The 14,016-nt window shown below is 44.0% G+C and overlaps 1 protein-coding gene across 1 annotated transcript in view; it reads right to left on the bottom strand.

The window, feature by feature from the left end:
* The window catches only part of TIMP2 (TIMP metallopeptidase inhibitor 2), a 28,054-nt gene that overhangs the window by 4,393 nt on the left and 9,645 nt on the right, over positions 1-14,016 (bottom strand). Inside the window, exon 2 of the mRNA XM_082210973.1 lies at positions 866-966. Coding sequence (XP_082067099.1) covers positions 866-966 — 101 coding nt within the window. The remainder of the gene's footprint in view (positions 1-865; positions 967-14,016) is intronic.

The raw sequence follows: 14,016 nt of genomic DNA, 5'->3' as shown, positions 1-14,016 counted from the left end.
CTTGGCCGAGGATGTCCAAGTATCCCAGCATTAGGGCTTAAAGTGGTGGTGTGCACCACTTTGCTCTGGAGTCTCTTTGAGCCATTTCCCCTTTTACTCAGCCCCAAAGAGGCCTATTTCGAATGGCATTGCCTCTGCTTTCCCCATAGAATTATATGCAGAAATATAGGAAGTGGCCAGGGGGTGGGGACACTATTGGAGCTGTTTTTCCTCTACAAGCAACCTGTCATGGTTCCTGCCCTCTCAAGCACTTGGTATCTCCCCCTGATGTACCTTGTCCCTCATCATTCACTTTAATATGATTTCTAACCCACCCCTCACTAGGGACAGGAAGGAGGTTTAGATCCCATGCTTATGGTGTCCTTAAGCATAAGGCTGCATACACACCATACATTTAAAGCACATTCCCCCACTCCACTGAACACATCCTGGGAACTGTAGTCTTCTTCTCACAGAGCTACAATTCCCAGCACTCATAACAAACTATGGGGTGTTTATAACCCATAAAATAGCCCGAGCTAGAGGGGATCCCCCCCACACTTTTCTTCAGTCAGTTCTGTTGGGCCAGAGTGAGGCACTTGAGAACCCAGTGTTGGAAAGACACCATCATAAAAACGTCTTAAGATATTAAGAACTACTTTGGAGGATTGTGGTAACTATAAGCTTCCAAAGCCTTTTCTGGCACCATTTAATCGTTTAGCAAAACAGCTGCATTATCCTAGCTAGAACGGCAGCAAGTCAATGGGTTTGGAAGTTACTTGCGTGTGTGTGTGTGTGTGTGTGTGTGTAGACTTAGATATATAAATACATCATTTCTTTTAAGTTAAGGTCCGTACCATTAGGATTCCGATATACTGTTCATTACCTTTATCTGCTTGATTTCATACTGGATGCGTTTGATGGGGTTTCCATAGATGTCATTACCGGAGTCCACCTCTTTTTCAGAGACAGCCTTTGCTCTGATCACTGAAACATAAAGACACAGAGGAAATTAGTAGACAAATGCAACACCAGTGCTGGGTCCAGGCCTTCCAAGGCTTACTAGAATCCTAGCAACAGAGAATCTCACTCGCCACCCTTTGCCACACTCAGCAGCATCAGCAGGCAAAGCCTGAAGCTGTTAATCCCTAGGGACATCTTTGCTGCAAACAATATACTGCCCTCCCCTGATTACTCTCTGCGGTTCTTTGATTATACAAAGAGGCTGGAAATGCCTCCTTGTTGTATTTATTTCAGAGCAAAAGGCCACAGATCTGCAACCTGTCTCCAAGACAGGGGAGACTGAAATTGCAACTGAAACATGTTCCTGTAGGGATATTGGTTGTTATCAAGTGTGGAGACTAATAGCCTTCTCTTGTTGAATGTATATGCCATCAAAATTCAGAACCTCACCTAGGTGGAAGGAAGTGAAAGCCCAATTTCGCACACTGAAAACTTCACCCAAATCAAAAATATTTCACGTTTGGCCTCTACTTCATCCTCAGGTAGTTTAATCTTCAAACTAGGCTGCTGGAGGGAAATAACTGGATTTTTTTTAAAAAAATGTATCCTTTTCCGTCCTTGAGCTTTTTTTAAGGAAGACCCCAAAATTATTGAGGAAACCACCAAAATTGTTGAGCTTTCTAAAAGAAAACCCAACAGTTGTTGAGCAAATCCAAAAGTTGCCGGATTTACAAAAACGCCAAATGAAATAAAAGCCTTAATCACATTGTTACCCTCCTTGGCAGAGAAGCCAGGAGTCCGAATCCTCCCTGCCCTGCCTTCCTGTCCCCCTGTCACTGAAGCCCACTCAGCTTGAAACCCACAGATGCAGAGACTTAGGCTATGTACATATCAAACATTTAAAGCACAATGGAAGCACATTATTTCCCCCAAAGAACCCTGGGAGCTGTGGTTTGTTAAGGGTTACTGGGAATTGCAGCTCTTTGAAGAGTAAACTACCATTCCCAGAGATCTTTAGGGGGAAGCCACGAGCTTTAAATATATAGTGTATATGCAGCCTTATTAAGAGAGATAATGGGAGGATGAAATTATTAGCACTGAAACAGTGCCCAACCCCACCCTGTTGAACTTCAAGCACTTGGCCCAAGATCTTTCAATTTCAACAAGCATTTTAAGTAAAGGCATTTAAAGTGAAAGTTAATAAGCTTATTTTTATTTGCAAAAGGCACAGCTGAGGCATGTGGTATAGGGCGAAGGCGATCTGTGTGCAAGATGCTGAGTGATTTATTAGCCGAAGAGATGCAGGGGTAGGACCTTGTGTCCTGGATTAAAAGCTGGTGACAAAAGCAATTTTGCAAATATCCTGCAAAAGCAAGATGGTAATCAATTTGTTACCATAGATAAATGAACTGGTTTGAATGAACCCTAACATTCACTTTGTATCAACCAAAACTGTTCAAATATGTCCAGGGAGGTCCACAAGGAGAAATGGTATTGGAGGTAAAACATACACCCATGATCAACATGGCTTTGGCATGTAGAAAGATTCATTCATGTCTGGGGTAACATATTACGCTGGACAGTTCACAGAGAGCAGACTGTTTGTGGTAACTGACTGTTTTTTGGCAACATTGTGCACAATGGTGCCAGGCACAATGCCCAAAAAAAGTTTAAAGTTGGAGAAATACTAAGGGAGGAATTCACGATTGTGCTAAGGCCAACGTTCTGTCAGCACAAATATTTCAGCTTGCTAGATGGAATGATACCCCCTTCTCCTGCTGCTGCATGCTGATTTGGGGTTTTTTCCTGATGCCCTCAGAGTCAGTTTGGGGGATCCCATTGTAAAAGTGGAATCCTCACACAGGTCTTCTCCTGGCGGGACTCATTAGGTGAATCCTGCTCTAATGTTTTGAATTCTTGCACAAAATGTGCACCTGCGGCAAGAAGATGCCCTATAACTGAGTTGAAGAAAACATTTATTGTTGTGCTGATCCTAGAGAACAAGTTATTCAAATTAAGAAGGGCAATATCTCTTCCATGAGTCTGCATGCTCTCAACATATAAAATAATACTGAAATTCCTAAGCTGGGTCCAGACCAGCCAATCCACCTGTACTTTCCCCCAACCTGGTGCCATCTGGATATTGCTGTGCTCTAACCCCTACCCAGCCACAGACAGTGTGGCCACTGGTCAGGGGTGTTGGAAGCTACAGTGCAAAATGTCTGGAAGGCACTGGTTTGAGGAAGGCTAGTGAACCTCAATGATAGAGCTCTGGGTCACATTACTTCTCTCCCACCCACCACTATTTGTTCATTAAAGACACTGGTACAAAACTTTACGCCCCAAGCAAGCAAGCACTATAAACTTATACTTTAATACATCACCGGGGAAAACAAAAATAATGATTAAAGGTCAAACCAAATCCTTGCCTGAAGGCATGATCTGCCACACTTTAATCTCCAACAGAACCACCACACACTGAAGAGTACACTCTCCACAATGGTCTAGTGGTGTTTGCTTTTATGGTAATTTCTTTTTGCTTTTCACTTGTTTTAAACTTCTTATGATTTTATTGTTTGGTTTTTTTTGTTTTGTTTTTATATTGCTGCAAACCACTGTGATATATATTTTTATGATACAGCGATAAAGAAATATTTTTTATAAATAAATAAATAAGACAACTGCACCACCAGCAGGTAGCAGAAACTAAATGCGTATGCCACACCTAAGTGCAAACAGAGCACCTTGTGCACTTAGAAAACATAAGCAAACCAACCCACAGGGGGCAGCAGGCATCCCAATACAATGCATATGCTGTATATCTTTTAGTAACCGGGTTGCTTGGTAATTAAAACTTTTTGCCTTGCTTCTGTGCCACAGAGGAGACTGGAAGCAAGCAGGCAAAGCAGCCTATAGGTCCTTTAATGCCTTGGATGTTCTCCTGATCAGTTGTTGCATGACTTGGTCTAGACTGTGCAACCCAGTCCTCCCACTTTCGTTATTCTCTCTGCAATTATGAGGGCTAGAAACTTACTTTTTTATAAAGTAAGCCCAACATCGCCATACATCACGATGTTGAAAAGTATAGGGAGGAACAAGCTGGCAGTGGGGTGGAACCATCTCTGCTCTGAATGCCACCAGTGCCTGGCAGTGGAGACGGTAATATTGCTCCACTGGCAATATACCACCAGGTGAAGGCGCCATCAAGCTCTGGCCATCAAACTGTTCCTGGGCCATGTATCAAGTTGATACACTGCCCAGGCCTACTCGGAACATCTTGTAGAGCAACACATTCCATCAGTAAACTCTGGAATGCCATACACATGTTGCCAATCAGCGTAATTGAGTATGAATTCCAGAGGGGCAGCCATGTTAGTCTGTAGCGGGCAGCAGAAAAAAGAAGGCAGGGTCCTGTGGTACCAAAAAAAGCCAGCACATTTATTGCAGCACAAAGCTTCCAGGAGCCACATCGTGCTTTATCAGAGGCATGCATTTGTTAGTCTTTGTCTTGCCACAGGACTCTTCATTGTTTTTACTGGGCACAGCTTCTCTGTGTTGAGAGAGACTGTGTCGTTTTTTCCTCATAAGCAAACCTGACTCAACATCCTGCTGGCTGGAAGATTCCTCATATAAAGCTGCCTTATGGAGAGTCAGGCTGGTTGTTGTTGTTGTTTTTAATTATTTACAAGTTTCAAAAGTTTACAAACTTCATACACAATGCATACTTTCCAATTAATATTCATTTATCATTTGACTTCCCCTCTACCCCTTCATGGTTTCGCCATGTTTTCTAATACTGCTGCACATTATAAATACTCTGTACCTTATCCTTTCCTCTTGCTTCCAGATACATGATTTACTGCTGTTCTCCATTCATATCCTACTTGCATTTTTACATGTTTACAATAGCTCTTTAGATATTCTACAAAAGGTTTCCAATCCTCAAGTCAGGCTGTTGGGCCATCCATGCTAAATACCGTCTACTCTCACTGGCAGAGACGCTCTGCAAGGACTGAAACAGGGTCGTTTCCAGCAGTACAGTGGTACCTCGGGTTAAGAACTTAATTTGTTCTGGAGGTCTGTTCTTAACCTGAAACTGTTCTTAACCTGAGGTACCACTTTAGCTAATGGGGCCTCCCGCTGCCGCTGCACCACTGCCGTGCGATTTCTGTTCTCATCCTGAAGCAAAGTTCTTAACCTGAGGTACTATTTCTGGGTTAGCAGAGTCTGTAACCTGAAGTGTCTGTAACCTGAGGTACCACTGTACTGTCAAAGATAATTTAACTGGAGGTTCCAGGGAGTGGAACTTGGGATCCTGTGTGTAAAAACCATGTGCTTGACCACTGAGTCCCCATCCACCCCCAACTGAGCTGAAGACAGTGTAAGCCCGTTGCCCTGGCTCATCCAGGGCTTATCCAGCAGAACTTCAGCCAGCAGAATTAACACTGGTGTAACCCCCCCCCCAAAAGGGTGTTCTGTAGGTCAGGTGGGGCAAGTAGAGACTTCCACCTGTTCAAAGCCCTGTCCAGCTTGGTCATGTGACCCAGGGCCCACACCCCATGTATAGGTCTCACTTTTTGCTGGATAAAGAGCCGCTTCATCTGTGATCTCCTTTCCCAAAGAAAAGCTTCACAGGAAAGCTGACCCAACACAAGCAGCGGAGGCTTGCAAGTGCTGAAATGTGTCAAATCCCCTTGAGCTAGTTATCTTGCCTGCAGTAATCCAGCCTAGAGATGGATAGCCCATGCTTGGGTTTCATGTTCCCACTCTTTCACAACTCCAGAGAGAAAACAAGATGGACACAATGGCAGGCAGAGAGGGAGACATTAGCTTTAGGAAACTGTTGCCTGCTCTGGCCATTGCAGCCAGCTGCTTCTGAAACCGACATTGTTCAGAATGTGTTGTGTAAAAAATAAAGTTTTGGGACATTTTGGGATGAGATGCCGGGCAGGGTGTGGCCTGCTCAGTCACGGTAAGTAACTGGATAATCTCAGTTTAGGTTAGCAGCAGGGGCGTAGCACACAAAACACAAACCGGTGAGGAGTCTTTTTCTTGCTCACAGCTTCTGAAAACAATTTTAAAGTGCAACCTCACAAGAGAAACTTTTTTTAAAACACACACACACCATAATCTGAATAAAATTTAGTAAGGCCCTTGGAGTCTAGCCGCAATCGCTTTGTGGTTCAGATGTAGCTTGTGGGCAGTCCATTGGCCACCCCTGGAATCAACTACCCACTGGGTCTTTTTCAACTCTGCTGATGATTGAAACAACCAGCTACGTTCAGAGAACAGAAAAATAAAAGAAGGCATGTTAAAGGTAGTCACGAGCAAGATGGATGGTACTTGTTTGCCTTTGCCTCTAAACTACTGGGAATATGGCACTGGACATGTGTTAACTCTTAAATGGTGGGATGCAGGCAGTTGTGCAGTTAGATAATTTCTAACTAGCAAGCCACAATCAGCAAGCCAACAACAAACCATGGCAGAAGGCTGGTTAGCTATTGCTACTTGTCAGGGAGCAATAAACCACGATTCCTTGTTTGGATGTAATGGGAAGCCAAAGTTTCCTGGTTTGTTTGTGCCACTCGAGCCAGGAGAGGAGTCGCTTGTTCACAAGAAACCACAATCAGCTGGAAAGTCTGGCTTACTGAGACATGCAAACGTGGCAGGCTCTCAGTGTGAAATGCTAGGCCGAATCAAGTCAGCTCCAGGTCTATGATTTTCACTATTTCCTTCAGCATTAATCCTAGTTAGGAGTTTCAAGCATTGTAGGAAAGGGGAGGACACATCTCTGTGTGGAGGGCCCTCTCCCATCACTGCACATATGGTGCATCCATCATCAGGCTCAGTTTCAGAGCCCGCTTTGAGTTCCGTTTGCTGCAAACTGGCTGTGGCCTGGCTTAGATGCTTTTGGCCTGGCTCAGACGATTGTGTGACAGCAGCTGAGAGTCTTTAGGCCTGGCTAATAGTTACGGCTCCAGGCTTTTCCACTCACGTGCTGCTGAATCACTGGCAAAAAATGCAACCTCGTAGAAGGAAGATTTTTGTTCTGAACAGTGTGGCTTTGTAGAAGGGAACTGCTGCTTTGCACTTTCTAAGCCAAGCACCCGGCAGTTCAGCCAAGCCAGAGATCAGGGAAAAGGAATCAAGAGTGTGTGTTTGTATGTATTTATGTTCATGAATCCCAAAGAGAAGATCAAGGAAAAAGGAATCCCATGTGCTTTCTTCCCCTTGCAGCCCTACAAGCAAATGGAGATTTGTGCTTTAAAGAGCTGGGAGGTTTAACAACTTAGCACTGAACTCCTCTCTGCCGCCTCATCTCAGATGCTCAGTTACACTGCTCCAGTTATGAATTCAAGAAGATGTTATTAAGATAGTGGGCAAAAAGAAGGTATGGAGCAAGTGAAAAAGTAAAGCAAAATTTAAAAGCATCTACTGGTATCCTAGACTGGACTGTCAAGCAAGGTTATCTTTCCGTATGCTAACATAAGATAACTTATTTCATTGCAGACTGCAAAACCTTGCCTAAAATTGGGTGCAAAACCCCCTCCCCTGAAAGCCTTCTGGTTTTATCCAATCCAAGTCAAAGCCACATGCACACTGGGTAGTTCCACTGGGTCTTTGTTCTCTCTCAGTAAATGTCAGCAACTGAGCTAGTTGCATCACTGTAACCCAGACTTCCCTTTGGTTTTAATTCTCTAAGCACAATGAACCCACAGCAGTCCCTAGCCTGGCCTTTGAGCACACAAGTCTTTGCTGGCGTCATCAGAATGGATGCTTTTCTTGGGTCAAGACTCAAGTAGGAATTGAGTTAAACTAAACCACAGAGAATTTGGTTTGTTCCCTTGCTGGCAGCTATGGTTTTGATAATGCAATATAGGAAGCCTGATTCATCCTTGGAGTCCACTGTAAGTGACAGGTCTTCAAAAAGGAAAATAAGGAGGTATTAACAGCTCCAGAGCAATGCAACAAAGCAGGGACCTGTTTCAGCCAGGACAGAGGGACACATTTCCTCATGGGCAACTTTCCAGATGGTGGGGGGAGCCAGATACAAAAGTGGGAGGAGCAACACATTGACTCTAAGCTTTGTACAGTAGACTTCATTTCTGCCATGCAAAAAAAGAGATTTCTACATGCAAGCAAGAGGCAATGTAGTACCTCAAGAACCAATTCCAGACAGGCAAAGTTATTTGAGGAGGGTGCAGAGAAGGGCCGGTGAAGGGCAAGATTTGAGATGGGTCCTGGTCCTGGAAAAGTCCCAAGGGCCTGAAAGGCTCAGTTTGGTCCTTGGGCCTGAGGCTCCCTGCCCAGGGTTTTGATGAAGTGTAGAAGACGTAGTAATGTACACCAAATCAACCTTTACTCTACTTATTTGCTGCTGTACTGGCATGCATTTTTAGAACAGCTTCCAGAAGTTTATCTCTTTGTGAAACAGAGATATGTTTGAGACGGCAATTCCACAGGAGCACAAAAAGTACAGACAGCCAGGTTATGGGATCCAGTTTCCTGAGAATTTCAGTTTCTACTTTGTTTTTAAGTCGGCACATACAAGTTCCTAGGCCTTATGACTGTGAAGGTACATTTGAAAGTGTGAGTAATCTCTGCTGAAATTTTGGAGCCTGAAGAACAAACAAGTTTTCCAGTAGTTGAAGGTGGGGCTTCCAAATCTTTGCTCCCAGATCTGGCCCATTTTGCTACCTGGGGCAAAGAACAAGATACCTGGGGCAAAGAACAAGATACCTGGGGCAAAGAACAAGATGAACACTTCCATGTTCAGAAAATGACAGTTTATGGATAATTCAGAATTTATTGGCACAGAAGTATAATCTCCTGACCCAGCATCAAGTGAAAAACTCTCCTCAGTTCTCTGCACCATGCAGATAATGCTAAGCCAAAGTATGGCTTAACATGAATGGGCAAATGTGCAGGTGCAACAGTGATAAATTTGTGCCTCCTAACATCTCCCCTGCTTCTCTTGCTGCCAGACTAAAGGAGCTAAGGCATAGTTCAGCTTAGCTTTATGTCCAAACCCTGGATCAAGGTTTGTCTCATTCTAAATAGCCCACAAGCTGTAACCAAGGTTTGTTCTTTGCTTATAAGCTTGTGGTTTGTGCTCTGCGAAGACTCGTACCAAGTTGGGAAGCTGGGCCTAGCTCTGTGCAATTTTATACTTCTAGGGTACTACTTTATTGTGTGTTCAAGTGTGAGGTGAGAGTCAGGCTCCTTCCTATTCTTTTAAAAGTGGGTAGATTCTCTTGTCAACTTTGCACTGAGATTGCAGCAGAGACGGCTATATGATAAAGAGAAAGCAAGCAAAGAGCGCAGCAATATAATCACTTTTATCACTCACGCCATAGTGCACTGGAGAGAAGCAACAGGAGAGAGCACTAATAACCACATAGTGTGTGCGCGCACACATACACACACAGAGAGAGAGAAACCAGTGCAGCTTTGCAGAATAGTAGCTATTACCCTTGGGCCCCAGGCACGCTCATCAGCTCACCACTAGTCAGCACTTTACTTCTTTTTCTTTTCCTTGCGAGATCCCCCAATATTTCCCTTTTGCTGTACGCCAGGGAGACTTGCAAAGCAGTGTCCTTGCTTTCCAAGGCTCAACGTGAGTCAGAGAAATTCTCTAGCCTCCAGAGAAAGGCAAAGGAGATTTGGCTTACGATCAGTTGCGGTAAGGTCTGCAACACAGTGAGATATCTTGCTGCTTAGCAAGCCCCTCTCTGGCTCGATGTGTGTGGTTCTGGTCCCTGTAGCCCCAGCTCAGAGGTGAGGAAAGAGGATGGGGGCATGATCCCATAGTTACACTGGGCCATGGAGGCACATTAAGTGTCTCCAACTCCTGGCATGACAACACAGGCAAGACCCCACCCTCCCACTCAAGGCCAGCCGAAAGCTGTGAACCCACAACCACAAAAAGAGCAAAAACTGTACTATAATTAGCACCGATTCCAGCAGAAGATGCGAATACAGCACATACACAGCACATACAACACATGAAGGACAGAGGCCGCACACCTTCCTTCAGAGCAAATGCACAGAGTATGTAAAATGACACAAGGAATGCACACAGGGCTGCTTCTACAAATACATACTAAGGGCCCCTCCAGATGTACTTTTTACCAGGCATTCATGATTATTTGTGCTCATGGAGCAGTTATATGTGATCCTACTCTCCTGCAAGCTTCATGCTAAGATCCTGTAATGTTCCAAGGTGGAGCGGGGGCATGGGTTGTCCTGCTTTTGTTGCACTATAGCACAAGAGTGCCCCTCCAGATAGCAATAGCAGCAACACTGGGAAAGCACCACAGAACAGCTAATAAAAGTGGAATGATGTGTAGACAGTCCAGTATATAAATCCACCACAAATGCACTATTATTGCACCAATGACATGTTATAGAATACACCTGCAAAACACAAAAACACACCAGTCCATAGCTGTCAACTTTTCCCTTTCCTTGCGAGGAATCCTATTCGGAATGAGGAAATTTCACTTTGAAAAAGGGAAACGTTGACAGCTATGCATCAGTCTGGAGGGGCCCTAACCTTTCAGCAACATAATGAAGTGACAGTGTAAGAGATTGAGGCTGTTACTGCAAATTTTGGGGGAAATGGACTGGAAAAGACCACTTAGCCCCTTCGCCTGCAAAACAGAAGGCTCCTCAGTCTACATCCAAGAAGCCCAACAGATTAGTTCTTGGTCATCATAGAACGGAAGTTAGGAAACGCCAAAGGGCACTATCGTGGAATTTGAATCTGTAGATTCACAAGTGATATTCAGTATACTCAACTTATTTAACCTAAGAACTTATCTAAAAATAGCACAAAGCTCTAAAAACAAGACACATTTCAAACCATTTGTTATCTGAACCCTTCTTGATTTTATCTACATCTGCCTTAAAAATGCAGTGCTGATAGGATTATTGTCTAAAGTGCACACATACACATACTTCAAATGCATGATGATACTTTCTCTAGCCTTTCCTATTTTTATTGTACAGTGCAATCCCAACAACAAGCATAAGCCTGATGGTCAAGGAATGGCACCAATGAGTTTAACTGAGCATGGCTGTCACTTCCTTTTGATTTCCGTTCATCGTATTTTGATGTAAGCCACCTTGAGCATGTTTTAACTATGGGAAGGCGTCATACAAATGACCAATTATTGCATTGCAGGAAGTTGGACTACATGACTCCCGGGGCCTCTTCCAATTCTACAATTCTATGATTTTATGGTTACCAGATGGGAATTTAGATTGTAAAGCACAATCCTTCTTTATAACCCCTGTTGTGCACTGCATGCTTTTGAGAAATGGGGAAAGTGTGATGAAGAACTTCTGAAGCAGAAAAGTGCTACTGAGATCATCCAACTAGATAATTCCCTCCACTTCCAAGTATATCTGCCAGCACCAGCACTACCATTAGGCAAAGGAAGGCATCAGCCTCACATGGAAATACTAACAGATGGGAAGCAGACAGTTGTGTGCTAGCTTACATGTCCATCCATGTACCCCTTAAGCTCACATCTCTTGGGTGAAGTGGATGCCTTTGGCCCATCGCCACTGTTAAAACAGGATTCAGCTACCAGGTCAACTGTTGTGCATGGAATGAGGGAGGCGTCATCTTGCCCTTTGCCTTGGGCAATAAAATGTATCGCGCTGTTCCTGATATCTGCAGGAATTGCCAAGGGTAATATTTGCATAGATAACTTTTGTGTTTGTAAGGGAGAGAGAACTGCCCCCCCCCCAAAAGGAGAACCCACTTAATCCATTTTTCCTGGAGCATCCTGTCCCAGGATTTAGCATACTCTCCAACATGTCACCACGGAAAAGCGGGACTTGCATCTTTTGGGATGTGCTCCCACGCAAGTCACACAACCCTCACATTTTTTCTTCAGAGCATGGCCGCCCAAAATGGGATGTCCCAATTTAATCGGGGCAGTTGAGGGGTATGGTTTAGTTAGTACCTTGCTACCATCTAAGGAACGTCTTTACTAGCGCAAGGACAGATCTAAAGCATGTATTTAAAACACACTCAACCTTAAACTACAGATCCCAGGATTCTTTGGGGGAAGTAATGTGCTTTAAATGTCCACCGAATGGGCTTTAAATGTCTGGTGTGGAACTGCCACAACTTTACAGGCCACCTGTATATCAGATACAGTATATGATATATAAACAAATCCCAGGGACCTGTGCTGCAGATGAGTGCTTGTGGCACCTGTTTCTGGAGCAGTATTGGAACCAGGCTATCCCATGCCACATCATTCCCCTTTAAACACTCTGGTGCCGGACAAGTCATCCCACATCAGCATCAACACAGTTACAAGTGTGGCTTCTGGACCTAATGCAGGCACAGAAGCAGATTGTCCCACGTGGTTTCACCCTACCACATCTGCAAGTAACTGGAGTAATGGTCATAGAGCTAGCTTGGTTTGGTTCTCTCAAAGCAAAGGCCTAGGTTTCCCATGTGCTGGATGCCCCAATTCAAACATCAGCAAAGGTCAACTTATGTTTTAGCACCCTGCATTTAGGTGGGTTCTGCTGCTCTGAAAATCACATTCCAGCCCTCAGGGGAGTAAAACCAGGAAGACAGTGAGAGAGGCCTCTGAGCATGCATGCCTTGACTGGAATAATTTCAAGTGGGGGATGTTCTCATACCTTCCAACATTTCTCCAATGAAAATAGGAACATCCCATTCCATAATGATAATTTTACTATTTATACCCCACACATCTTACTGGGTTGCCCCAGCCACTGTGGGGAGCTTCCAACATATATAAAAACATAATAAAACATTAAACATTAAAAAAAACTTCCCTATACAGGATTGCCTTCAAACAGCTCGGGGGGGGGGATAACTCCATACTCCCCAAGATTTCTCCAAAGAAAATAGGGACATTATAAGGAAAAGTGGGACATTCCAGGATCAAGTAAGAAACTGGGGTGGTTTTTCTAAATCACGGATGTTCCTGGAAAATAGGGACACTTGGAGGGTCTGTGTTCTTGGATGAAGAGGGAGTTCATTGACAACTATGTTTTCTGGGGTAGAGGGGAATGACAGAGATGTTCTGGAACTTGACTTGCCCTCAGAGATGTTACCACAAACGCAACAGCGGGCAAGGAACTTAATTCTGCACTTGTGGAGCCCTTTCACTCCAATGCAGGGTAGACTAAGGTCAAGTCCCCACTTCTTTTTCTCAGAGATAATCTACATTCCACACTCAGTGCATACAAAGCGGAGACCAAGTCACTACAGAAGAAGTGAGGATAATAAAGGCAAGAAACAAACACAGCAAGGCAAACCCAAAGAAGCTGAAGAAAACCAAGCCACAACACACATTATGAGGTAAGGTGAGATTCTTCTGCCATCCACCCCAGATTTACCAATGGTTGAGTGAGTGTTTGAGAACTGTGAGAAACCTCTTAGCCAGGAGAATCTCTGCTATGTATGTCTGGGTGAAAGACTCTGAATGAAGAGGGACGTGAATTAAAAATAGGTATACAGTATGAGATTCAAAGCCAGTCACAAACCACAAACACAGTTTTATTTAAAAAAAAATGCAGAACTTTCCACATGGGAAAAGCCAGCAAAGCTTCTCAGAAACTGTAGGATATGTGTAAACAGAAGACAGGAAGTCTAAAAAGCACATAGTAGTAATGCGACCCCAGCTATAATCTACAGATCTGAAGCACTGGCAATGCAAAACACAATAATAATGAAGTTTAAATGGATTCCATGGCAGATGTCCCGGAGAGATTCCCAGAGTAAAATACAGTATCAGAATAAAGTGACACATTCAAGTATGAGACACATAGCCTCCAGCTTTAAAATGGGGAGGAGGCACTCTGATGGATTTTGGATTATGAGTCACCTATCTGTTCTTTCCACTTTGACCTGGAAAAAGTCTCCAACTTTCTCTGGTCCATAGTAATGAATTGTTCTCCTCGCCCTTGGCCAGCATTCCAGTGTGCTTAGCACAAGACTCTTGTCACAAGCTGTTGGACTGGCACCAATCTTTGGAAGAATTTGCCCAGAAAGAACAAGCCCCAGCAAGTGGATTT

Source organism: Podarcis vaucheri (assembly GCF_965113315.1).
Source record: "Podarcis vaucheri genome assembly, chromosome: 2".
Taxonomy (NCBI): domain Eukaryota; kingdom Metazoa; phylum Chordata; class Lepidosauria; order Squamata; family Lacertidae; genus Podarcis; species Podarcis vaucheri.
The sequence above is the reverse complement of the archived record's forward strand: the minus strand, read 5'-3'. Positions and strand labels throughout refer to the sequence as shown.